The following is a 27,513-nucleotide window of genomic DNA, read 5'->3' on the forward strand; positions in this document are numbered from 1 at the left end:
TGCTATTGCTGCACCTGTATTTCTTTTATTGTATTGTAATATTTTATATTTTTCATATATACATTTTGTGGAAAAACTGCTTATGATATCTCTGTCTCAGAAAACAAATATCCAAAACTAGAAGCTAGAAAATTCAGTGTGACAGATTTGCGCTTCAATATATTCCCAGCCTGTACCACGAGAACTAGAAACTGGACAGATGTGAGATGCAGTTGCTTGTTTGTTTTGTTTTAAGGAAAGCTGGCATTTTCTAAGAAATCCTGCCCAGGAGGATAGGTGCTGCATTACATGAAATTTTCTGACAAATGGCACCAACATGGCATTAGATATTCCACTTTTCCTAACTAATGCATGAAAACAGATAGGTTTTCAGCAATTTGCAGAATGAAAATGCTTTCTAGTTGCAAATTTCATTAGTTGTTTGTTTAATACAGATAATCAGGAATATTTTGAGAGACACCGCTGGCCTCCTGTCTGGTACCTCAAGGAAGAAGATCATTTCCAGCGGGTTAAAAAGGAAAGAGAAAAGGAAGACATTGCACTAAATAAACATCATTCAAAACGGAAGTGGTGCTTCTGGAATTCTTCCACAGTAGTTGTCTGAGGAAAGGAGAGGGGCCTTTGTCAAGAGCATGGCTTGAACTGACAAACGTTGTTTTCAAAGAAGTCTTACCATTCGAAAGTGCTGCAGTTCACAAAGAATGGTTCTTGTGCCATTGAAGTGAATGGGAGCTGAGCTGATGGTGCTCTTCCCTGAACTCCTGCTCGTTTCAGTGACACTTCTACAGGGAACATTCCTAGCGGAGGGTGCAAAAGATGGTTTGAAATGATGATTTTTCTTCCACCTGTGTGCATTTATGATTTCTAAGATCAACAAAGCACAAGCTCACCAGAAGTGGGTTCAAAATTGCTCCTTAAGCAATGTCTGTATTGTTTGTTGTTTCAGTACTGTATAAACTAGTACGAATTTTCCTTTTTTTACATATACAAAACAATAACAAATCCATCATTTATTGTTCAGTCTCTTAAGTGGAACGTATTTTTTAACAATTGTTTATGTGAAGGTCTTAAAACAAAATTTCTGATCATTTCCTTTCACAAACCGCAAAGTAACTTTGTAAATAAGTCTTTAATTTACATAAGCTCTGTCCTTCCTCCACCAGCCATTAGTACAGTAAAATAAAAAGAACATCTCTAATGAGCTTCCCTGATAAAAATTGCCAGCATAGCAACAAACCAGCTTTTGCTAGGCAACTGACTCTCCCACTTTCTAAGTACTACCTATTTGATAATAGATTCAATAATGGTGAGATTATTCTTTCTTTGTTTTGTGTAATGGGATGTAACAAGATCCAGCACCAACAAAGTTGTGCACAATTTACATTGCTGATCATTGATGAATATGGAATATAATTTCCCATTTTAGATGCCTGGTGGCATGTTTTACCATTGTTTGCCATGTAAGGGTAGAAAGCAACAGCCATGTGGAACAACTCCTTTATATATTCCTCAGATAAAAATGTGTTGTTTTCACAGATCATCTTAAAATAGTTAGAAGACCTTGTAACATTTGTGTCTTTTATTCACTGCAAATTTCCTTAAGGAGCTAAATCCAAAAAGGAGTAGCACTCTCAAGTTGTTTGGATGATTTATTTCAAGTTATCTATGCCTCTTCATGGAAGAAACTTTTCCATATTGAAAAATGTCCGCTTCATTGTGAATATTTACCTGTCAAGGGCTGCTGAGATTAGTCATTCTCTTCCATTTTCATCATTATGCTAACAAAGGACAACCATTCCACCTGCATTGTAACCAACACTGATCTGCCCTCAAAATAATTCCCTAGCCGTGGAATAGTCTTGATAGCAGCCAGCAGTAGGTAAGGGCTTGCCTCTGCAAGAATGTCATGCGTAAATGCTCTTTACCAAGCAATTTCATCCATTTCTATGTATGTGGAGTGAGCATATCAGTGCCCCATGGCAGATATACCACTGCAATGCTAACTGTAAGAATGAGCCAACCATATGTAAGAATATCTTTACAGATTGCTCATGGAATGTTTATACAGAGCAGGTACTCCACCCATAGCTACTGGTTTATCTCTTCAGCTCTTAAAGCTTCCCAAGTATTTGTTACCTTTTAACCTGCAAGAGTAATCCTAAAGCAAAGTCTGGACCTTTTGTCACTACCTTTTTCATGTGAAAAGTACACAGCCTCCTACCAAGACTCCAACGCTTTGAAGTGTCCTGCATCAAGCCATTGAATCTTTTAGCAGTAAACTAGATGCCATGACTAGCACAGCCAGTGGAATTTAATGGGTAGTGTGCTGGCCGTGGACCTCAGAGAGCTAAGTTAATATCCCTATTCACCATGAAGCCTATCTTCTGTCCCTTTGGAGCAGTCATTAAATCTCTCTCAGGCTAACCCTCCCCAAGGTTATTTTGAGCATAATAGATTTCCTTCCTCTCACTCCCATCTTGGAATTCTCCAGTTCTATAGCACAAGAGCTTCTAAAGAATGACTTTTGGAGGCTTTTCAAGAGAGGCTAGATGGTCATCTACCAGGGGTACTTTGTCTACTGTCATCACACCCTTACATTATCTGTAAAACAATTAAAATCCATAATCAACAAGTTTCCCACTCAGTCCCCTCCTCTTGAATCATAATCAACACGGATCCCTCTTGTTAGATAGAGGACTCCAATAATTGTGTTTTATCTCTCCTATACATATCATTTTGTCTTGCAATCTGTAGTCATTCATGACTTATCTGTTTGTTCCCCTTAGCATTTGTCCAAACAGAGGTGAATCTTGAATTCCATATTAAATGGGATAGTGCATTGTTTTCTGGAATAGGTAAGAGCTAGTGTAGATGTTATCTTCTCTAACACTCAGCTGCTTTGGTGCAGTAAATTTCTAACCCCTGTGCTGCAGTGTTACCATCAGTGTGATGGCAGGAATTCTAGTTGGCACACCGGTCCAGCCCAACTACACTGGCATACCTGGTGGCAGGAGAGAGCAAAGCTATGAGTTCAGCAACCAAGAAGGAAGGAAGATCATGGGAGAAACAGGCTACTTGGCAGATTTTATTTGCCTTCCCCGTACCACCATCACCACCACTGCACAACCCTAGAGAAAGTGGAACTCCTTGTCTAGCACATCAACAGAGTTCTTAGAGGATTCCATATGACACAATATCATCACATTGTATGTTTCCCAGTCACCATCATGAATATTGATAATGGGAGAGAAAACCAGCAAGGTGATGAATCCACGCTGGGAGATGAGTACGATTAGGTCATAGAGCAGAGTGAGTAGTCACCATGAGCAGAATGGAATAAGGGGACATCTTGATTCGCCATGAATTTTGCAAGAAAGAGAGGATATGATTAAAGGGCTCTGAACATGTGTCTTTGAACTTTCTACATGTATTAGGGGGGAAGGTAGATGTCCATTGCTGTTTTATTCAGTTGTTTTTCCAAGTGTCTCAACTGCAACAGTGGTCTGTTTCATACTACACAACTATAGCACTTCAACTGCCATGGTTCCTTCCTGTGGAGTGCAGGCACTTTCAGTTTAGGGGGATATTTAGGATCCTCAGTCAGAGAGTGCTAGTGCCTCACCAAACTACAAATCTCAGGATTCTGTACAATGCAACCATGGAATTAAAGTGGAATTATAGTGCTATAACTACAGTGTTAGTTATTTATTCTCATTACATTATTCCCAGTGTTAGTTGTTTATTCCCATTCCTGAAGTCTCTCACACATGGTATACCTACAAACACAATTGAGTTCAAGCCCCACTTCTTTGGTCAGGAAGACTTGCACAACGTCCCACCCAGCTTTCCAAAATTATTCAGGTTCTGGGTGGCAGATGTCACACCCAAGAAAGTAACTGCATAGGATAGCATAGGAGAGATTCTGTTACTGCAGTGATGTCTTATGTAGATGATTAAAAAATCTGGCTTCATCAACCAAATGAATATCATTGTACTGTGACAAAGGGCTATAAAAGGAAACCCAATTGCAAGTCAATATAGATTGAAAGTTAGCAGTCATGAGAGTTAGAATTAAATAGTTAATAAAAATTAAATTGCTGTTGTTCAGGCTTACATTTCACAGAGATAGAAGGTGTGCATAAGGTACATCTGAGATGGCGAAAACACCAGTCTGCCCCACCCAGAGCTTGGAAAACTCACCTGAACTACAACTCCAAGAGTTCCCAGCCATCTCAGCTAGTGGATTATGGAAGTTGTCATTCAAAAAGTGAGTTTTCCAAGATCAGTTCTTACCTGTGACATGCTTTCTGCAGATGTAACAACTCTCCCAATGGAGTAAGGAAGGAAGTAGGCTGAGCTCAGTGAAAATGTCTTACAGAGAGAGAGCCTGAAGGATATAAACATCAAGCAGAAAGCAGAGTTGTGTCTCCCTTGATCTTTTCTCTGTATACAGTTGGGGCAGATCAGTTTAAACAAATGAGCTTGTCTGTATCATTACATGTAGGTTGAGCCTCAGTTGTAAAATGTCAGCAGACTGTAATTTATGAAATATTACTGAGGTTTTACAAAACCAAAGCTACTCTTATGATTGTAATCTTGCCAAACTGTCATGGACATGTATAAATGAACCAGGAGTATATGCAATAATAACTAGCTGTATTAGTTATCAGCTACTATAACCAAGTGGCTGGTTCATTTGGTTTAATTCTGCCTATGGCCTTTAATCTTGGTGAGGGTGGGTGGGTTATTTTTGTTTTTATTTTGCAAAAAACAAACTTTTAAAAAAGGGACGTCAATAAAATTGTTTAGCTATAAAAATGTCTCTTGGTTGATTGGTGTAGTATCTAATAGTAGCATAAATATTTGCAAAGGTGTCTTTCAAGCATACATAGCCACAGAATAATGAATGTGCCTATTCCAGTGTGATTTATTGTTTTGGCGGCAAAGCAACCTGATTCTACATGTTTACACACAGTCCTCTCCCCCAACTTGGGCAGTACAAAATGTCTAAGAAGATCTCCCCAAATGGTAAGATGTGGAGGAGGGATCACTGCTAAATGTGAACCACTGTTGTACTGAGGTGCCACCAGGTATCTCTGCATCTTTGAGTCTTTTCTGAGAGATTATAGGTTTGGCCTGATGTTTTGCTCAGCATGTAGATATCTCAGTCTTGCTCTTGTATGTGAGTCAGTCTCTTACCTTTGCAGGTTGGCAACTCTAGAAATTCCTGGCCAAGATCTTGCACCAGAAGCCATGGTTTGTAACTTTACTAATAAAAGAGCTCTGTTGCTGACATGATACACAACCATGCCAATGAATTGCAATAATACAGACTAGCGCACTGTGCAAGATGTCCCACTATGCAACAGGGCATTCCATTACACTTTTGGACACATAGAGCATTGGGACATGGTGGGCATTGGGACTGCGGCACAGTGGCCATGCTGCTGGCTCTGCCTGTGCAATGGCCCCCGTGATGGAGCTACATTTCTGCTCCCCTTTTTAGAACACAAACGCTGCAATGTTGTAATTCAACTCTATGCAGTTCTAAATTGGATTATGATGGTGCAACTTTCCAATAAGATGACAGACTTTGTATCCAGCTCTTGTCCAACATTTTTGGAAATCTAAATTTGGGGTCAAAATCCAGAGCCAAATTCAGGGTCTAGAAATTATGTTTCTCTTTTTATATCAAGTCCTGGGCTGAATCCACCTAGGAAAATGTGGGACTACAGTCTGGATATTTGGGTCGCTGCCTAACACGTTTCTTCTTCCACTCACTCACACAGACCTGAAGTAACACCAAACTATCTATTCAAAATTTAACAGCAGCAACAACATAGTGGTGCGTGTGCCTTTATAACCCTTGCCTTTGAATGTGCATGCACATGTATGTGCATGTGTATATGTGCATACAACACAAAAGGGGCAGAAAATGACAAAAGAGACCATCTCCCTTGGACAAGGTGACAAAGTGCAGTGCTCTGACAAATGGACAGAGTTGTTGCAGTATTGTGGTATGCTGTAAATTTGCCTGTAAAGTATTTTGTAGCAAGTTTTTGATGGCGTTCTTCAACTGACACATAGAAACTCATTATAAAGAAGGGGCCATATACCAGCAGTTTTTCTTTTTTACAGCTAGACTTCTAAGCAGTCAACATTAATCATCTTTACGTTTCCTTCATAAATACAGCTGTCAGAAGATACGTGCAGAAATGCCTTTTAATTTTTTGTTTAAACTTACCAATCAGCCAGCTAAACTTAAATGGGGAAGGGGAGAAACGTTTTTTGTACCAAGTGCACTTTCTGAAGAGGTTATTTATGGAATTGCAACACAGAATATTGGATGAGGAAAGCATATTTTGTTGTTTTGTGTTAGTAAATTGCAATACAGCCTATTCTTCAGAAAAAAGCACTTGGTAAGAGAAAATGAGTCTCCAGATTTATTGTTAACCTTCTTGTTTATTTGGATCATAGCTGACTCCAAAAAGGTAGGTGTGTATTTTATCTAGTATGCATCATACAGTGGGCCCTTGGTATCAACTGGAGTTTTGTTCCAGGATGCCCTGTGGATACAAAAATCTGTGAATTATATACAGTGGCATAGTATAATGATGTCCCATATATATATAAATAACAAAATCAAGGCCGGATGTGGCCCGCGGGCTGGGGTTTGCCGACCCCTGTTTTACACCATGCTTTAGGAAATATATGACGTAGTACCAACAGGAAATCTGATATCAAATCCATAATTGAAATAGGCCTCCTAAATCCTTGATGATTCAGATCCATACAGAAATCATTCATTACAATAAATTTATTCTTTGTTGTACTGTCTCATAATTATTTGCAGGAAAGACATGAGCCATAAAACACGACACCACACATCATGAGATACCTAGCTAATGGTAAAGAAGAGACAGGAATGCATGGCCCTCCAATTGCTGGATTGCAACTTCCATCAGCCCTAACCAGCATACGCAACAGTGAGGGATAATGGGCATTGCAGCCTAGCAACATTCCCCATCCTTTCTGTGAAGGCGTATAAGCTGTAAGGACTGGTATTTTTGCATACATTTAACTGGCGTGTTGGCACCAAAGCATAGCCATGCCCCAACCTAGCAAGGGGCTTGTACTTGCAAAAAACATGCCCTGAATTTATGCCTGCTACACCGTACTTAAAGACACAAGAGCCTTGGTATCCTTTGCTCATTGTCAGATCTTACAAAACCAAATGGTAAAATATAGATTATCTAGTTTTAGTGGCATGATGAACTTGGTAAAATTGTTTTGGGGACTGCCACAGTCCCCTAAGCAGTTGTTATGGGGACTGAGCGATTCAGGGGGCTGAAACGACCCTATCAAGGGTCAAGTTTCCAAAGTGTTTGCGGAAGCCAGCCGTTATTGTCTTGGTGAAGAACAAGGCATTAAGGCCAACCCATATTGGCATGATCTAGATTCTAAAGGAATCTAAAGCTCAAATATGCACCTTTTCCAATCTTGGTCTCAGTTTTCCAGAGTAACCTCTTTCACTTCCTTTCCGTTTTAAAAGGAGATTTTGTGTATAACCAGCCAATTCCTCATTAGCCAGAGTTCATTGCATAAGCAAATCTTTTCCCTCTTTCTTTCCTTTTTTAAAAAGTGAAATTCTGAATTCCCCCTGGAGATTTCCTTTTCAAAGCTGCAACAGCTAATGAGGATTATACAAAACGACAGTTATTAGTCTTGTACCTCTCTCAGCCTAAGCACTGCAGCCTCCTTCAAGTTGGGAAAAGCTTATTGTCTCAATGTGCTGATCGTGGAGAAATTTAAGTATTACATATGCCCCATCAGGAGAAAAAAATGCCAGACAATTTAAAAAAGAGATAGCCATAAGCAGCTACAAATCCCTTCTGAGCTAATAAAGGATTGTCTGCACAACATTATGGCCATAATATAAAGTGGCCATAAAATTTTTTTTAAATGATCACCTTTGCCCAACATCATAAGCTGATCTATATCTTTTTCTTCATTCGACTGCAACAAAATTCATGCAACACTGAAATCAATCATGGCCTGCTGGGGGAAGAGTCAGGAAAAAATCATTTTGCCTAGGTCTTGCTGCACACCTTTACAAACAGAACACTACGCCTCCATACAACTAATTTAATTGGTGAATACTAGCTTTTGCCTCTCTAACTGTGATGGCCAATGTGGCATAGTGGTATGAGTGTAAATCAAATGACTGGAGACCAGAGTTTGAATCCCAGCTTGGCCATGTAAACCTACTGGGTGACTGTGGACAAGCCATCCCCATGATAGGGTTGCCTTAGTGTCGTCATAAGTCGGGAATGACCTGAAAGCACACAACTATCATCATAACTATCCATGTTCTTCTTTATCTTCAATGAGCTCAAAGAAATATATATGACTCTTTTCCTCCCCTCTCCATTCTCATAGCCCTGCCAGGTTGAGAGAGTGTGGCTGGCCCCAGGTCACCCACTGAGTCTGAAGGGCTCAATGGAAACTACCCTGTTTCCTCGAAAATAAGACATGCCCATAAGCTGTAGCAGGATTTCTAAGCATTTGTGCAATATAAGCAATATAAGCCATACCCCAAAAATAAGACATAGTGATAGGCCCGGCATGGAACGGAAGGGGGTGGGAAGGGAGCGGAAAGATTGGGGCCAATGGTTCTAAAGTAAATGGAGTCGCAAGAAATTCAGGATGGAATTCCGGTTTTGGAGAGTTATGACAATGTTCCAGAAGAAGACGACTTAACTATGGTGCATTAAAGACCGCCGAAAAGCGGCGGCCTGCACCTGCCCTTTTCCCCTCCGGATTGGGGCCTCAGTGGCCAGAGCAGCAGCCACTGAGGCCCCGATCCGCTGCTTTCCAGGCCGCGGGGAAGCGGCAAAAGGCCACTTCCCCGAGGCCTGGAAAGGGGTGTCCTTGGGGCTTCAAGCCCCAAGGACACCACGCGGCGGCAGGGAGGAGGAGAAAGGGGCCACTTGGCCCCTTTCTCCTCTGCGTCACTGGGCGCAGCCATCTAAAGGCTGCACCAGTGATGCAATACCAGGAAGGCGCTCCATTTTGGAGCTCCTTCCTGTGCCGACGAAAGGGCGCACTAAGTGCCTTCACGCGGCAGGACGGCATCACGTCCGTGCCGCCTCGTTTGGAGGCGGTGCGTTTATGACGCCATCATGGCGGCCCCAATGTAGATGGGGCGCCGCCATCTTGTACGTCCTCAGGACATATTAGGCTTGGGGGCGTCAAGAAGTGACGCCCCTTTTTAAACCTAGGACGTCCTGAGAACATCCCTTATGGCGGTCTGTAACGCACCTATATTTGAATAAATGTAGATTGTTGTACCATACTTAATAAAAATAAGATATCCCCTGAAAATAAGCCATAGTATGTCTTCTTGAGGAGATATATATATAAGACAGTGTCTTATTTTCGGGAAACGCAGTAGAACCTGAATCTCCCACATCCTTTCCAACACTCTGTTACACCACACTGAGTTTCCATCCGCCCATATTAACTATACTTACAAGAACAAAGAGATCTTGTAGCACCTTTGAGACATTGTGTGAAAGAAGTTGTAGCATAAACTTTCATAGACTTGGTCTAATTCCTCAGATGCTTGGAGTGAACTGGTGCCCATGCATCTGAGGAAGTAGACCAAGTCTATGAAAGCTTACCATATATACTCGACTATAAGTCGACCTCATGCATAAGTCAAGGGCAGGTTTTGGGGACAAAATTATGGATTTTGTTATGATTCTTGGATAAGTCAAGGGTAAAACCTAGGGACATGCAACAAAGGATCTAAATGATGAAGCAGAGGAAAACAATGCCAAAGAACCAATAAAATTTTGGCAGGCATAACGGTTTTGGCTCACACTAAAGGCTGGATGGAAGAGAGAGCAGAGGGAGGTCAGTGTTTCCAGGACAGATTGTACTGTTGCCTTTCACCAAGGGATGGTTCCCTTTTTAATAAGAGTTAAAATATAGTATTTACATTGACCCATGCATGGGTAAGTCAACCTAAGTTTTTGGGGTCAATTTGTTGACTAAAATTTCTAGACTTATACATGAGTATATACAGTATGCTACAACTTCCTTTGCAGTTAGTCTCAAAGGTGCTGCAAACTCCCTTTGCATACAGATGTTTTACACTAACACAGCTATGTCTCTATTTACTGACAAAAGTAGAACCTTCAATACTGCCACCTTTCCAGTGCACACACTCAGTTAGGATGGCAAGGGAAACCTACCTACACTGTTCATTTCAACTTCTCCAACAGAGTAACTTGAAATATACCCTAATTTCTCCATTTTTACTCACCCCAAAGTATTTTTTGTTTTTTCTAGTAAATTTAACCAAGATTCAGCAATAGCTCTTAAACAAATGTTTACATCATCACATTAACCAATACGCCATACAATGTTTACAGGACACATAGGCCCCATACAGACAGGCCAAAATAAAGCTGCTTCGGGTCACTTTGGAGGTATGCTGTTTAAATAATGCATGCGTACTAAGAGCCCGGAAGCCGCACCAAAGTCATGATCCAGTCCTAAGGACTGTTGCACAGCTTTGGTGCAGCTTCCGGACTCTTAGGACACATGCATCATGTAAACAGCATACCGCCGAAGTAACCCAAAGCAGCTTTATTTTGGCCTGTCTGTATGGGGCCATAGTTTTACAGAAGAGAATTTTTGGATAGGTGTCTTGAGATCTTTTCCTCCCATCTTCAATTAGTAGACAGAGCCAACAAATAGTACTTTTGGGCTGGGCTCTGTTCCCAATACTCCCTTTATAGATCATAGCTATTTTCATTCATAGTAGCACAGAAGAGCTTGTATGATTAACTGAAAAATTAGAAACTATGCTCTAAAAACCACTTTCACAACCGTACAATTGCCTCACAAATTTCAATTATACTAGCTTTTCATTAGGGTAACATATTCAGTATAGCAGATCTGAATAGATTCAGAAAACTTTTGAGATCTCCAGATCTTTTCGGCAGGCAAGATGCTACGAAAAGTAGGATATGTTTAGTGTGTCATCTGCAAGGTCAAAGTGCTAGGATGGAAGAGGGGAGAGATCAATGCATATTCAAATAAGGCTCCAGCACATTTTACATAGATCCAGTGTAGTGTAAGGGTTTCAGCACTGGACTATGACTCTGAGACTATAGTTCGAATCCCATCTCGGCCATGTAAACTCATTGGGTGACTTTGGGCCTCAGAGGAAAGCAATGGCAAACCTCTGAAAAAAAAACTGCCAAGAAACCCCCATTATAGGGGTCATGGAAATGACTTGGCGAAACACAACAACACACATTTTACATACAACTGTCCATAAGGGCAGCTATGAGCAAGAAAGGTTTAAAGTGAATCTTCCTCTCCTTATATTTGAAAATATAAAATAACCAGTAATGTTAAACCATTCCCCCCACCCCTCCATTTCCTGCATTTTATGACAAATCTTTAAATACTACATTGACATCTTGTGGCCACACAGAATATGACCACACACAAAAAAGAACAGTATGGGTTTACTGACAGATATTTAAATTGATCCAAAGGATTCTAAAGAGCAGCGATATATAAGTAAAGATGGAATTGTACAAGTATTTTTTTTATATTTTATTTTTTAATTTTATTTCTATATATTTTAGTTTAGTTTTCTTTTATTTGTACTTAATTTTGTTGATTTTATCATTTTATATTACTTTTAATTGCATTTTTATTTCATATTATATTTTACATTATTTTTATTTCATTATTTTAATATTATTTAATTTAAACTTTATATTTTTATTACTTCTTAATTTGATTTGATTTTTGATTTTCTATTTTATCTTTTTATTATGTTATCTTTTGTTTTTTATTTCAGTGATCATTTTATTATTGTTTTAAAAATAACAGCTTGGGATTTTGTGAACCCTGTCAAGGCTGGCACGAGGGATAAACCCAAGTGTTGTGGACTATCCCAAAATCTCAAACCATTGATTCAAACCCCCTCTCTCCTCAGTTTTAATTTCCTGCCTTGCCAATCAGACTGGCATTAAGCCTTCTCTCCTCTCAGTTAACTAGAAAATAAGATAGGGATGAAACAGAGACTGGATGGCCCTTGTTGTCTCTTCCAACTCTTAGGATTCTATAATTCATGAACGCTTTGTGGCAGCTTGGGGCACATTGTTTAGATGTATGCCCCCAAGCTGGTAGGATGCCGCTGTGAAGCCATCTGCCCAACCACATAGCAGGCAACTTTGCGGCACTTCGGCAGTGTAGCATTTATATGCCGCACACTGCAAAACCATGGCAGAAAAGCCGGCTTTTTGCTGGCTCAAAAAGGAGTGGCTGCAGTATGTGGTTGCTGTGGCCCCAATCCGGCAATCAAAAGGGGTGGCATTAAGCCACCCCTTCAGGGCCGTCTATTCAGCCCTTAGCGTTAAGAACTATTTCTGACAGCATCAGAAATAAGCCTTAAGAAATGGTAAGAACAAGAAATGGAGGACGCAGCTGTTAGTGAGCTCTTAGCAGAGAAATGCAAGTGTCCAACCACAGGAAGTTTGGACTCCAAAGCTCTGAGTAAGCAGTTTGGGGAGGGTGAGACTGTGATAAATATTTAAAATGTTGGCCATCCAGGAATTGAATGACAGGTTCCCGAGATTCCAAAGTGGCTGGAAACCAGAACAAAGTCGCACTCCGGGGCTAAAACCCGGAGCAAAAAGAAGCCGAGATATTCTGCCTTAGCTTGGAAAATGAGTGTGTTTGTGCCTGCAAACAAACACTCCGCCGCAACTGCAGGGCTGCAGCAAAGCAAAGAAAGTGTAACAACTCCAATGGATGTAATGACAACACACATAAACCAGACAGTCCAGCAGTAGGGCATGGGGTGAAGAGGTTGGAGGGTGCATGTATGGGGTGGGGGTGGGGAGCTCCATGATTGTGTTTTGCCAATGTATCACTCGTACACAAATGCCCATGTGTTATCAACGAGGTTGAGGCCATGGTAAACTTGTAGGTTTTCCCTCCATCATCCCAGTTCTGTTCTCAAGCACAACACTTAAATGGGACAGAAGTAAATGATCAGCTGAAATTCACTACTGTGCAGAAAATAATGGGGCGCAATAAAACACAATACAGTGGGCCCTCTCCTTACGTGGGGGATCCGTTCCGGACCCCTCCCCCCCTGCATAAGGGGAAATCCACATATACTTGCACCCCATAGCAAACAATGGGGTACATCCATGCAGCAGCAGTGCAGGCGCGGGCACGCACACCATTGTTTATATTGTCACACAGCTTCCATGTAAGCAGGAAACGGCATATAGTGCGCCCGCATATGGCACAAATGTACTGTAGAAAGAAGCATAACAGGACAAAGACTAAATCTGTTCATGTTGCCTCTAGCCAGAAAACTGAGCCTACCTGTCTCTGATTAATTCCTTTTGGCTTCGATTCCTTTCTATAGAGGTATATTCCTGCAAGAACCAGCATGGTGCAGTGATTTGAGTGTTAAGACTATGACTCTGGAGACCAGGGTTTGACTCCCAGCTCGGCCATGAAACCACTGGGTGACCTTGGACAAGTCACCCACTCTCAGCCTCGGAGGATGGCAATGGCAAACCTCTGAACACATCTTGCCAAGAAATCTCCATGATAGGGTTGCCATAGATCAGAAATGACTTGAAGTCACACAAAAGACACACATATGTTCCCATGGCATAACCCAGTTGCAGCATAAATGCTATGATGTTTTCCTATAGTTAAAGAATTTGCTAGCATGCCTGAAAGGAACAAAGACCCTCTCCACTCTTGTGCTAGATTTAAAGTTTTTATTTATATAATAGTGGGCTTCATTACAGTTTACAACTTTATTGAGTAGTGAATATGTTAATATTTACATTCACAAAGACTTAAACCAGAGCACTCTAAAATAGGGCTACAGTTTTAGAACAAGACAAGACAGACACATATAAAAAACAGGAGATACACAGACTTTGGGGAGGGTTTTCTTTTCTTTGCTCAAAAGATACTCAGACTGCTTAAGACAGTTAGCATTTCTTGATACGATTGGCTGGTAGTTTGGATTTGTCCAAGTCGTCAAAGTATGGATGATTCAGGGCCGCACGGCCAGAAATCCTTTTCGCAGGATCGTATACTAACATTTTCTGCAAGTCAAAATAAAGTTCAGTTTATTTTAGCCACCCCGTGATACATGCAAATTTAGACAGAGTAAGGATCTTTAAAAATGCAGGTTTCAAGCTGTATCTAACTTCCTTGTCAGCAGTCCACTCTCTTTTGGAAGTATTTAACCTAAGATCTAAAGCTTGAGAAAAGTGAGATCTGTTCATACCTGTTCTTACATAGCACTTCCAGATCCATATCAACATCAACATTTACATTCTTGAAAAGCAAGAAATGCTAAAAGGCAGATATGAGTTTCTCAGCCCCAATTCTACAATGAACCTCTTTTCACAAAATGATAGCAGTTGTGTCCCCAGTTCTTACCTAGGAAGCAGGCACTCCAGATAAGGCACCTCAAAGTGTTTACCTGCCATCCTCCCTTGGACGCAGCAGGGAGGAGATTGTGTAAATTAGGCATCTATATAAACTGTGCATCAGCACTGATCATCATCATGGGAGCTGGGGCACAGAGCCACCTATTTTCCCTTACACAAACAAGGAGCAATACTGGCTGCATCTACACTGCAGAAATAAAGCAGTTTAACACCGCATAAAGTGCCATGACTCAGTGCTAGAGAGCTCTGCTGCCACAAACTACAAACCCCAGAATTCCATAGCATTGAGCCATGGGAATTAAAGCAGTGTCAAATTGTTTTATTTCAGGGATGTGGCAGCAGCAGTGGAAGGGAAACGGATAGATTCAATCTATTAACATCATCACGTATACCCACACTGATGGAAACCACTGTGGATAAAATTAGATCAGACCAGTATGGTAACTGTGCAAAGCAGGAGGGTGGATGATAAAAGGCAGCAGTTTATCAAGCTGTTCCTAATACTGAGAGAATACAGCAGAAGAATGACTCCCCCTTTCTCACTCATTCAGCTTGAGGAAACTCAGTGTTACCCAGTGATTTTGCTTTTGCAGTAGTTCCAGAAACAAGACAAAAATGTAACATATCACTATATACAATACACAGTGACAAGATGTGATGCTGACCATGTGGCTTAGCTAGCTTTAAAAGGATTTAGGCCAAGAGTGGGGAACATTCAGCCCAAGGACAAAATTAAGGTTCAGATACGTTCTTGGGGGCCCACTTTCCAGTGGTGAGTAAACAAAAAGGATCTGTCAACTAAATGAATGTTTACTCCACCTTTCTCCTAGGGTGAGATCGAAGGCAGCTCTTACTGAAGATACCAAAGCCTTAGGAAAGACATTTTGGGCTTTTAAAATGGGAAGACAACTGAATAAAGTAGGAAAATACCAAACAATGGAACCATTAGATGAGTGGGGGAATGGCCGCCTGGCAAATCTTAAGGGGTCTAAGGCCCGAGGGGTCATTACTACTACATTAAAGAAATCCACAGATGACAAGTTCAATGAGGACAACTCTGTTAAAGGTTATCAGCCACTGTGGCTATGTAGAACGTCCACCTCCAGGGAAGCAGATGGGAAAACAGCAGGGAAGAGTATTTAGTTTAACACCCTGCTGTGGTCTTCCAAGAAACATTTCAGTAGTCACTGTGATTAGTGAGACACTGTACCTTTAATCTGATACAGCAAAGCTGTTCCCAATATCTTGCCTTCTAGAGATAACATTTAAACAAAACACACACACACACACACCATATAGAACATTACACCAAAGTCAGGACTATCCTATTTACTGTACAGTCTAATTTATCCTCATCAGCTATAGGGCAATGCAATCTTTCAGCCTGGTGCAGCAACGTTTACCTCACCAGAAGAAAATAAACTTTATGAGTGAAATAATCACTTACAGAAAGCAAGTCTAGTCCATCGTCATTCAGGTTTTTCACATGTGAGGCCAGGCTGCTCGGTTTCCACTTGGGGAAGGTGTTCTTGTAATCCTGCAATGATTCTACTTCAGGCCAGACATCATTATTGGGGGTCCCCAAAGCTCTACAGAAATAATATCCAGAGTTGGATAAGTTGTCTTTGGTAAATGTGTTTGAATGGACTCTACTGAACATTTTAAGAACTCTTCCTTGTAAGATTACTCAATAATTCCACTGACCCAGGCATCAATTACTTGGCTCTGAGATGAAATCCTCATAGAATAGGCACATGAAACAACACACATTACAGAAGTAAAACCAAATCTGTCCTTATGCAAAGGGATCTTGTAGCACCTTGGAGACTACATGTGCAAAAGAAGTTACAGCATAAGCTTTTGTAGACTTGGTGTCTGAACAGACCACCCCTTTCAGCACCAGATTGGGGCCACGGCAACTACATGCTGCAGCCCCAATCTGGTCTTTCTGTGGAGCAAAAAGGGCACCACAGCTGCCACAGCTTTTCGGCGCTCCTTTGGCGCTGCGTCATTTGGACACAGCACCAGAGGAGTGCCGTGACACCACCCACCATGTGGTGGGGCATGTGGCGTCACACTGGCATGGGGTTGGAATCACGAGGACGCCATGTCCCCACTCAGCCCCCATGCTGGCCTTTATGGCCAGACTGTTGAGGCTGTTAGTTTACTTCCTCAGATGCATGAAGTGAACTGGTACCCATGTGTCTGAGGAAGTAACAAATCTAGAAAAATTTATGCTACAACTTCTTTTTCACAGTTAGTCTCAAAAGGTATTACAAGATCCCTTTGATATTCCAAACATGGCTATATTTTGATAATCTATCCTACTAGGCTGAGTAGAGTCTTCCAAACACAATCCATCTCCTCCAGCCCTTCTAAAGCAGTGCTATTGAACAATGCTTTCTGCACGAGTGCAATGCATCCGATTACAGTAGCTGTCTCAGGATCAGAAGATTTGACAGATAACGTTACAGCATCTCAGCCTCACTACAGTCCCATCTGAATGTTCCCTCCATGCACATAACGATATACTGGGATGGAAAATTCTGTGTCCCTCTGTATGTTTTACTTCAGTTCCCATCAGTCCCAGTCACCATGGCCAAAGCTCAGACATGATGAAATTGGAATTCAATAGCATTTGAAGAGGCACATGAGGACCTACTGTATATGCTATACATAAATGTGCTGATATAGTTGCTCAAAAGATCAAGCCATTAAGGCCACAATGCAAAGCATACTGACTGGTCAGCACTGAATTCAGTGGGATTCACTTCCAAGTAAATAAGATTCTCAACTAAGTGTGATCCTAAACATAATTTATTGTTTGACATGGTGGTAGACTTCAAAGACATAGCCGTATTAGTCTGGAAAATCAGTTTACAAAGGGATCTTGCAACACTGAGAGTAACTGAAAGATAGAAGTTAGTAAGATGAGCTTTCATAGATTTGAGTCTACTTCCTCAGATGCATTCGATGGAGTGGAAAGCTCAGGGACAGACCTATATAGGTGTGTGAGATGCTCATGGGAATACAAAACTTTGTGGGTTTGGAGACGAGAGAATAAGTTCAATTTTTTGTTGAGAAAGATGATGTCGGTCCATATCTGGGCAAGCATCTTGAAGAGACTGATGGATTACTGCTCTGTTCAGCTGAATTTGGTGCTTTCCATGGTGGCAGAATTCACCTTGTTACCTCATCTCCACACCCACAAAATTTTACATTACTGTGCTATATAGGTCTGTCCCTGGACATTCCACTCCACTGAGTGACCTGACCTGAGGAAGTATATTCTAATCTACAAACACTCATGATAACCAACTTCTCTCTTTCATTTAGTCTCAAAGGTGCTGCAAGACCCCTTTGCATAGTTATTTGACAGATTGCCATTACAACTAGGACAAGGCAAAAAAGTTTCAGTTGAGCCTTGCATCCTTCCAAGGTTGCTAAAATGATTACCCAGCTTGTTGGAAGCAATTAGCTTACAGCTGTATGCTTACATTGCTTAGTGTGGTATGAAGAGGTGATGCTGCTATTGCTAATTCATTCACAACAAACAGTGGTCAAATCCACATCATCTCAATGTTGATAAGATAAAACATTTTCACAAATGCTAATCTAATTTTTATGTAAAGACAAAATGCAACTGTATACATCTTTCCAATCCTTAAGATACCTAAAGATCCTGAAGAGTTGATCAATTTCTGAGTCTCCGTGGAAGAGCGGTTTCTTTGTTGCCATTTCTGCAAATATTGTCCCTATGCTCCATACGTCTACAGGTGTGGAGTAACGTGCAGAGCCTAGCAGCACTTCTGGAGATCTGTACCACAGCGTTACTACCTAGCACAAGGAAGTGGTTGTTAGCTGTTGGTGTTTTTAAATGAAAATTTGGAGAATAAACAGATCTAACACACTCTTGAGCAACCTAACTCCCTTTTCGTGAAGTTGGTCATAAATCTATACCTCAGATGGTTGCTATATTTGTTGTTCAGGATGAATTATTATGGTCACATTTGTGAGCCTTTTTCTTTTAAAGAGCACAATTTTATCCTCACACCACCATGCAAGCTAGGTTTGACTGAGTGATTATGGCTAGTTTCTCTGTGTGCCCCAAGACAGAGAGGGGCCAAATTTCTCTGATCTCAGTCGAGCATTATCCACTCACAGGGTTTTCTTGGCAAGATTTGTCCGAAGGGGGTTTGCCTCTGCCTTTCTCTAAGCCTGAGAGAGTGTTATTTGCCCCAGGTCACCAACCAGATTCAAATCCTGGTCGTAGTCCAATACTCAAACCACTACACCACACTAGCTTTCTATTTCTTGTAAAATGTGGGCTAGACAAAGGAACTGTTAAATGGATCTGTAATTGGTTGACCGGCCGAACCCAAAGGGTGCTCAACAATGGCTCCTTTTCATCCTGGAGAGAAGTGACCAGTGGGGTCCCACAGGGCTGTCCTGGGCCCAGTGCTATTCAACATCTTTATCAATGACCTGGATGACAGAATTGGGAGCATACTTATCAAATTTGCAGATGACACCAAATTAGGGGGAATAGCTAATACCCCAGAGGACAGGATCAAGATTCAAAATGACCTGAATAGACTAGAAAGCTGGGCCAAAGCTAACAAAATGAAATTCAACACAGAGAAATGTAAGGTATTGCACTTAGGGCGGAAAAATAAAATGCACAGATATAGGATGGGTGACACCTGGCTGAATGAAACTACATGTGAAAGGGATCTAGGAGTCCAAGTAGACCACAAGTTGAACATGAGTGAACAGTGTGATGCGGCAGCTAAAAAGGCCAATGCTATTTTAGGCTGCATCAATAGAAGTATAGTGTCTAGATCAAGAGAAGTAATAGTGCCACTGTATTCTGCTTTGGTCAGGCCCCACCTAGAATATTGTGTCCAGTTCTGGGCGCCACAATTCAGAAAGGACATTGAGAAACTGGAGCGTGTCCAAAGGAGGGCGACAAAAATGGTGAAGGGTCTGGAAACCATGCCCTATGAGGAACGACTTAGGGAGCTGGGGATGTTTAGCCTGGAGAAAAGAAGGTTAAGAGGCGATATGATAGCCCTGTTTAAATATTTGAAAGGATGTCATATCGAGGAGGGAGCAAGCTTGTTTTCTGCTGCTCCAGAGAACAGGACCCGGAACAATGGATGCAAGCTACAGGAAAAGAGATTCCACCTGAACATTAGGAGGAACTTCCTGACAGTAAGGGCTGTTCGACAGTGGAATGCACTTCCTCGGAAGGTGATAAGAGTCTCCTTCCTTGGAGGTCTTTAAACAGAGGCTGGATGGCCATCTGTCAGGGATGCTTTGATTTGGATTTCCTGCATGGCAGGAGGTTGGACTGGATGGCCCTAGTGGTCTCTTCCAACTCTACGATTCTATGATTCTATGATTCTAAACAAGTGCAGCCATGGAAGACTACAGCCCTTTCCTCTTGCCTGGACTTCCCCGAGGGGCTTGGCACGCTGCAGAAAGAGAATGCTGGACTAAATGGACTTTTAATTTGATATTGCAGGCCTGATAACATTCCTAGCTTCCAGATTAATACTATACATGTGTACCTAAATACTCTAAAGGCAACAGATCCTGTCTGATCTTGGAAACTAACCAGGGTTAGCCCTGGTAACTACTTGGATGGGAGGCTGCCAATGAATACCAGGTGCTGTAGGCTGTATTTCAGAGAAAGGAATAGGCAAAACCACCTTTGAGTAGTCCTTGCCTAAGAAAATTCTACGAGATTAATGGGGTCAGCAGGCAGTTTGAAGGCATACCCACAAAACACAAGATACGAATCTCCTTTTAGTACAAATTTCAGCATTTCTGGAGAGATGAAGAAGGGAGCATTCTTACCTCATGTGTGTAAACACGCACAGGGATACCAAAAGCTCGAGCCAGTCCAAAATCGGCTAGTTTAATTACACCGTTATCATCAATTAACAAGTTCTGGGGCTTCAAGTCTCTATGCAAAACTCTTCTTGAATGACAGAAGACAATACCTTGTAAGATCTGGTACAAATAACTCTGAAAAAAGGGCATAATTTATTTATTTTAAAAAGTGTTACTACAGAAGGCATGCAGGCATGTTAGGATCCACCCTTAAGATGGACACCACAAAGGCTATACTTCTCATCAGAGTTGCCCAACAGAAAGGTTAGAACAGGGATGCTGAAGAAGGCACAAATTACTAAAATCAGGAAGCAGCAGAAAGACAGAGTGGAAGTATACTCATTCAGCTTCAACAGTGCTACTGCGCTGGGTATTCTCAAACTCAAACACACTTTGGTGATCTGCGTACTGCCAAGGAGGCATATCTGAAGGGCTCATTTCAACCCTTCCACTCAACTGCAGTACAATAGTGTATAAGGCCACAATATCAGCGATTCTACTATGGAACGCCTCCAAATTTAAAATTTGGTTTTTGGAAATCCCTGGGGAATGGTGGATAGAATGAGCAGTAATGCTGGAGAAGAGTGGCAGCATCTTTATTTTTACTGATCTTCTCATGTGATCAACTTCCTTACCTTAACAAGCATACGATCCAAATACTGCCCAGATGGGATAGAATCCAGGTATTTTTTGAGATCCATAGAAAGAAATTCAAAGATAAGATAAAGCCTTGAATCTTGCATAAGCACATCCTGAAGACTGCAAAGAAAAAAAAAGACAATCAAAGTCCTTCATGCATGTGTTATATACAGCACAAAAGACATTTATCTAACTTTTCCAGAATTAACCATTTCACTTTTTTTATTTATACTGAAATTATATAAACTAGCTTTCACAATTCGATATTAAAAAGAAACACATCTATTGATGAATATGCTGGTGCAGCGGGTCCTAAGAATGTACAGGCTTCAGGTCTGCAAATCTGACAGTCTGTGGAAAGCAAAAACCCATATTATTCAATGGCAGTGAGGTGAATGCAGACACACTGATGCATGCATGCTGCTGCCATAGAATATGGGGCTTGATTGTTCATGTTTTTTGGCATCTGCAGGGCTGGGGGCAGAACCAAACCTCACAGATCTGAAGGGTCCATTGTAATCACATATCCTACAAAATCAATTAAATCTGTAGCCACACAGTAAATTTTGGGTGGATGACCATTTTAGGTTTACAGTGGGATCTCGGTAGCCAGAGGAAATCCATTCCAAACCTCCCTGAGGATACCAAAATCTGTGGATGCTCAAGTCCTTTTATTCCAATGGTGGTGTGTGCATGTGCCACCATTAAGAACAACGCAGGCTTGCCATCTGCAGATGCTCAAATCCATGGATGGCAAATCCGTGGATACTGAGATCCCACTATATAGGGAAAACAAAACACAAAACAAACAAACAAACAAAGTGATGGAAGTCCAGCTTGTTGCTTGTTATTAACTGCCCTCGAGTTGACCCCATGGATGAGACATCTCTAAGACCTGCTCTCCTTCACTTCTCTGCTTAGGTCCTACAAACCCAGATCCGTGACTTCCCTAATTGAATCTAGCCATCTACTACTCTCTACCTTTGCCAGCATTATTGTCATTTCTAATGAGTCGTGCCTGAAAGTTAACTGACCAGGCTGGACACAGATTTAATGGCAATTGTTACATTAAATAAACCTGGCTTAAATGCAGTATGATGTCTTAAGTTTACACTTGTAATCTCTTAAATCTGAATCCATAACCTTCTTATTAAACGTTTTGTGCTGTGAAAGAAAAGAACCAAAGAACAACTGTGTGACCTGGCCAGATTTAATTACTCAGTTATTGCTGGCATTTTACTAATTTTTTAGACAATGAACAAACATTTAGGACAGTCAATCAAACTGACTATTCCACTCTGACCAAGATTCCACACTCCTCTAAATAGCACAAGAGATCCACTGGCAGAGCTTTGTTACAGTCCCTACACACCACTCCCTGGTCTCAAGGCTTTGCTGTATTAGACCTCCTGAATGGCCATTCCATGGCTGCTGGTGTTTGGGAGATCAGAGAAACTTCTGGCTATGCCACATAGTCAGATGTAGACAGTTATCTTCTGCCATGTCTGTATCTCACTATGGCCACAGCCAGAAACTTCTCTAATCCCCACCCTGACTTCCCAGCAGCCATGGCATAGTCATTCAGGGGAACTAACGCAGCAAAAACATGAACACGGGGCAGAGGTTTTGTTCACTGTGGAGGGTAACATACCAACTTCCACAAGAACCAAAAAGACATATGCAGGGATAAGGTGGACCTAGGCTTGCATATGTCACTAACAGCATCAGCATGCTGGCCTATCATACAGGAACATCGTTCTGCTTAATCCCACCAGCTCTTCTGCAGTTTTATTATCTGAGTTTGACAGACTTTCTGACTTACTATGAATAAGATACTTGAGTTTACATTTAACTCTCCTCTCTGTAAATGGCAATTTGAAAAGGGCTTGACATTGGACAGATTGCACTTCGCATTTTATTTTCAATACCAATTATGCTGTTGATGTTGTCCATCACTATGTTTGTTACTTCTGTTGAGTGGTAATTCTACAGAATAAACACATCTGTGACATCATGAAACAAATCACACACTGAAAAAGGACCTACTGCAAAATCTGAAAAGCATTAGAATAGAATCATGGAATCAATCATTACTGGGGCTAATTTCTGTATTTTGTTGAGTGGGGCTTATTCTTAATAGGTTCTACTTCACATTGCAACTTTTAAGTGTTATATGTCTGAAACTTCACTCAGAAATCAAAAGAGAAGTTGCAAGGAACCAGATCCCATGACTTCAAAACCCAGCACCAATCTTTTCCAGTTTGAGGCCCTTCAAACTTTGTTGATCACAAATACCCAGCATTCCTCACAAAGCACCAATGGGAAGTATAATCCAACAACATTTGGAAGGCTACATATTTCCTGTCCTGTTTTACACCAGTTTTATAGCATATAAATTTCCTTGCACTAATGTAAAATTCATGTATTTGCTGGATGCAGACAGAGAGAAAGGGAAAAAGAAAAAAAACCTTATTTTCCAACAAAGCCAAATAATTTCTGTACCAAACTATATTGGGATGATGTAGTTCTTTTAATAAGGAAACCTCTCTGATTGCAGTGCTGGGAACACCTTCTTCGTCACTCTCTAATCGAATTTTCTTCATGGCGACCACTTGGCCTGTAGCTTTGTGTTTGCCTTTATACACAACACCATAAGTGCCTAAGGGGATAAATGAAATCAACTTAATGTTTTATGATTCAAACACATGGGACATGATGCAGCTATTCAGCTGGAGAACAGACACAAAGCCCAGGAAAAAGAACCCGCTTTGTGATTTGGAACACCCAGAAGGATAAGGAGAATAAATTTGGGTGATTTGACTATTCAGAGATAAACAAAAAGGAAGCTCAGAGAACATGAGTACATAAGCAGCCCCAGAAAGATATGAATATCTTCCTTTAAAAAGCTCACACAAAGCATAGTAAGATAACAGTAAATTTTAGTTTAGACATTTGTAAAATGAAAGGAACAGACAAAAGCACACACACACACACACAGGCCAAAATATGCTAGGATGCTCTGCTATGCAAAGAGATTCTCCAAGCAATCTGGATCCCTGATCATTCAGGTTTCCAATTATGTGGAGACATTGCATGTGTACAAGACACTCTTTTTCAAACTGTTTTTCTCCTTGTGATTAGAACAATGATATGGTGGCAGGGCTTTCATGCTCTCCTTCCTGATGTTTTCAAGTTATCTTGAATAGGGCTTAAATATGTCCATATTACTGAGGGGCTTTGTGACATCCCTGCCATCTTTTGTTTGAGATTGGTTGAGATTCTGCTTAGCTCACAATGAACTACAGTCAACTCCTGTCAAAGTCAAAGAAGACTGTCCTGTCTCTCCCACAAAGTAATTTTTATCAAACCCTACTGCTGCACCAGTGAAGAGGACTGAAATTCAAGACTTGTAAGCAAGGAAGACTACCAGTCTCCAGTCCACGCCTTCACATGTATAGAAACTCTCAGTCCATGGTATGCTGTTAGCCCAGCAGGTAACAGATTTGCCAAGGTAACATAGATGTTATGATGGGAAATTGGAAGGGTATATTTAAACTTTTCTAGGTTAAAGGATTCACACCTAGAAATGTTCTTTTCCATCCCCTACTAATGTTTTGATCCTGTTGAGGTTTTATCTCAGCCCTGGTGGCACAGTGGTTAGATGCCGGTCCTGTAGCCAAAACGTTGTAAATTCAGTCCTGAGGGCTCTAAGGTCCACTCAGCCTTCCATCCTTTTGTAGGTCGGTAAAATTCGTACCCAGCTTGTTGGGGGGCAATTGGATTACACATTGTAAACTACTTAGGGAGTGCTAGTTCACTGATAAGAGGTATAGAAATGTACTTGCTATTGCTATTATCTCGAAAACTCACCTGAAGTTAACAGAGATAATGGCCAACTTCAGATATAACGATCACAGCCTAGTAAACCACACCTTACTGCAATGATTCCCAAACATTCGTCCTCCATGTTTTGGACTTCTGCTCCGAGAATCCCTATTCATTTGCCAGGCTGGTTGGGGTTTCTGGAGTCCAAAAAACGTGACAAACCAAAGCTTGGGAACCACTGGTTTTTCAGACTGAAAATGAAGCATAGCTCTGTTCAGGTATTTTTCTGAACATCTGTAGAGCTAAAACTGGGGCCAGGAATGTGACTGTGATGTAAACCCTGCCACACCAATGTCTCCAAACACCAAGTAATACGTTTAAACCTAAAGAGCCTAAAGGCTCTGTAATTATGTCTGACTGACTAGTTAATACATTCCTGTAAGTGGAAACCCCAGTATAAAATTCTCACTCACAGAAGGATTATAAGTACATTCAGCCAAACATAGTTACAAAGCATCCTCCAAATCTTCATTTTTAATATGCAAAAGTCTAAATTTTAGTGAAACTCAGGAGCATGTTCACATGCCACCCATGTCCTTTTCGAACATAGCTTATGTAACTGCAAAAATCCTTCTTTTTCCTCCTTTCTCGAGCAGCCTTCCTAGCTTTTTTTAAAAGCCAAGTTTCTCAAACCAAGAAATTGTAGTTTAAGGACTTCTTACAAACAAGAGCTGACTCTGGGGTTGTCACTTAGTTAGCAAGGAGTCTCTGCAACAAGTCACTTCACATCCCAAATACTTGTAAAGTTAGGGCCAAAGTACCCATGATGTGTAAGTTTCAAAATCAGAAGTCTAACACCTTTTCTTTGAAAATAACATCTACAAGTGGGGAGGAACATGCAGGTGGAGGTGCAAAACAACTTCTGCCCCAAAGCTGTTTGTTAGGTGCAGAGGAGAAACTCACCAACTTAAATTCAACCCTTGAATGTTCTCTGCAACAGAATAAGCAGGGGGCAGAAACCAAGCTACCTTACTGATGCTGTTTCATAAAATTTATATCACCAGCAGTGTGAATAACCGATGCAAATAGACCCGGGATTAAACTCTGCATGCCTTGAACGTGTTTCGAGTACATTCGCATAGTTGATTCCACGTTTATTCGAGTGCTGGCATATGTGAGCAACTGAACTCACAGAGAGTTGGTTCCATAGTGTGAATAACAAACCAGGAAAGCATGAGTGAGGTTATTCACACCATTCTGCTAAAAAAAAAATGTCAGAATAGCCACATGACTCCCCCCCCCCCCCCCAATCTCAAGCAGAGATTTACATCCAAGTATGTAAGGTCAGGTTGGATGTCCAAGAAAGGCCTCCTCTATGCAACACATCTTAATTACTTACCTTCACCAATCTTTTCTATTTTTGTGTAGTCATCCATTGTGCTGTGATATGATTAGACCTACAACAGGAGAAGAAGCATGAGAATTTAGAACGACATGTACATACTAAATATAAAAGGAATCCTTCTACTAGGCTTCCAGTCGCTGCTTGGGAATATTTGAACAAACCTGCATGCCTGTTTCCTGCACAACTTGCCATTCAACCAGTTATAGTTAAGCAAAAAGATGTTTGTTCCATTATTGTCTTGATATTAAGCAAGTGAACAAGAGATCATTTTAATTCCAGTTAATTTCTCCTACACCAGCTAAGGTGCAAACTAAAAAGGCTAAGAGTTTATAGAAGGGATACGTTGTAGTGCCATCACATACTCATGCAGATATTGAAATAGAAGAGTTGTTCTGAATTGAACAGGTACATCCAGGACAGGGTTTATTTTAGGCAGCCCATGTTAAGGATATAAAGCAATAAACCCACATACCCATCTTTCTTCACCCAAGCCCTGAATGCCATTTATGCCACACTGTGGCATAGTCACCAAATACTAACAAGGGTAAACCAGTCTTTCAGATTTCTAGAGGTAGGACCATATTAAGATCAACAGTTGCATTTCTATGCTTCACCTAACTACAGTGAGTAGGTAGAAGTGGGAAGATGAAACCCCTCTGCTGTTGTGTGTCTTCCTTGCTTTCTCCTGGCATAACTTTTGTTAACCTGAAGTTCCATCTGATATATGCATTTCCACCAAGAAAGAGATCACAGCCACAAAAAGTATGTCTGCACCAATCTACAGTTCTCCTTTGCTTTGATTGCCAGTTGGAAACCAATTTAAGCAACTTGGAACATCAATCTGTTGAAGCCTTGATCCAGCACATATTTAAATATAAGTACAAGTGTCACTCCGCGTTTGCGGTTTTTGATTCTTGTGGCTTTGATTATTTGTGGTTTTAATTAATGTAATCTCTAGGTCCTCCATTGCAACCCTGCCAGAAGTTGATCATAGAGGTGTGCTGGAGAACCTAAAAGGTCCTAGAGAAAACACTTCTCTAGACATTTGTAGGTCCTCCAACTTGTTTCTATGATCAGCTTCTGGCAGATGTTGACCAGAGAGTTGCATTGGAGGACCTGGAGATTCCTAGAGAGGTGTTTTCTTAGGTAAAAAGTGTTTTTTATATTAATTTGCATTTCCTTTCCATATTCTTCCTTCACCCCTAACCCCAGCATATGTGGAGG

The 27,513-nt window shown here is 41.1% G+C and overlaps 2 protein-coding genes across 6 annotated transcripts in view; one reads left to right on the forward strand and one right to left on the reverse strand.

Annotated features, from left to right (window-relative positions):
• Positions 1 to 4,782, forward strand: part of LOC149318841 (rho-related BTB domain-containing protein 1-like) — a 75,228-nt gene extending 70,446 nt beyond the window's left edge. For 4 of the 5 annotated variants that reach the window (XM_089510541.1, XM_089510544.1, XM_089510542.1 and 1 more), the window contains one exon: positions 435 to 4,782. In XM_089510541.1, the coding sequence (XP_089366667.1) occupies positions 435 to 604 (170 nt within the window). In that variant the 3' untranslated portion in view covers positions 605 to 4,782. The remainder of the gene's footprint in view (positions 1 to 434) is intronic. The other variant, XM_089510543.1, reaches the window with a different exon arrangement.
• Positions 4,783 to 13,855: 9,073 nt separating this feature from the next.
• The window catches only part of LOC149318842 (cyclin-dependent kinase 1), a 15,635-nt gene continuing 1,977 nt past the window's right edge, over positions 13,856 to 27,513 (reverse strand). The window contains exons 2-8 of the mRNA XM_089507895.1: positions 26,284 to 26,341; positions 23,562 to 23,718; positions 21,056 to 21,179; positions 20,385 to 20,555; positions 18,196 to 18,359; positions 15,970 to 16,111; positions 13,856 to 14,171 (exon numbers count right to left, since the gene is read on the reverse strand). Coding sequence (XP_089364021.1) covers positions 14,055 to 14,171; positions 15,970 to 16,111; positions 18,196 to 18,359; positions 20,385 to 20,555; positions 21,056 to 21,179; positions 23,562 to 23,718; positions 26,284 to 26,320 — 912 coding nt within the window. The 5' untranslated portion in view covers positions 26,321 to 26,341 and the 3' untranslated portion in view covers positions 13,856 to 14,054. The remainder of the gene's footprint in view (positions 14,172 to 15,969; positions 16,112 to 18,195; positions 18,360 to 20,384; positions 20,556 to 21,055; positions 21,180 to 23,561; positions 23,719 to 26,283; positions 26,342 to 27,513) is intronic.

Source organism: Sceloporus occidentalis, unplaced genomic scaffold, assembly GCF_023333645.1.
Source record: "Sceloporus occidentalis isolate IW3139 unplaced genomic scaffold, rSceOcc1.0.p SCAF_2, whole genome shotgun sequence".
Taxonomy (NCBI): Eukaryota; Metazoa; Chordata; class Lepidosauria; order Squamata; family Phrynosomatidae; genus Sceloporus; species Sceloporus occidentalis.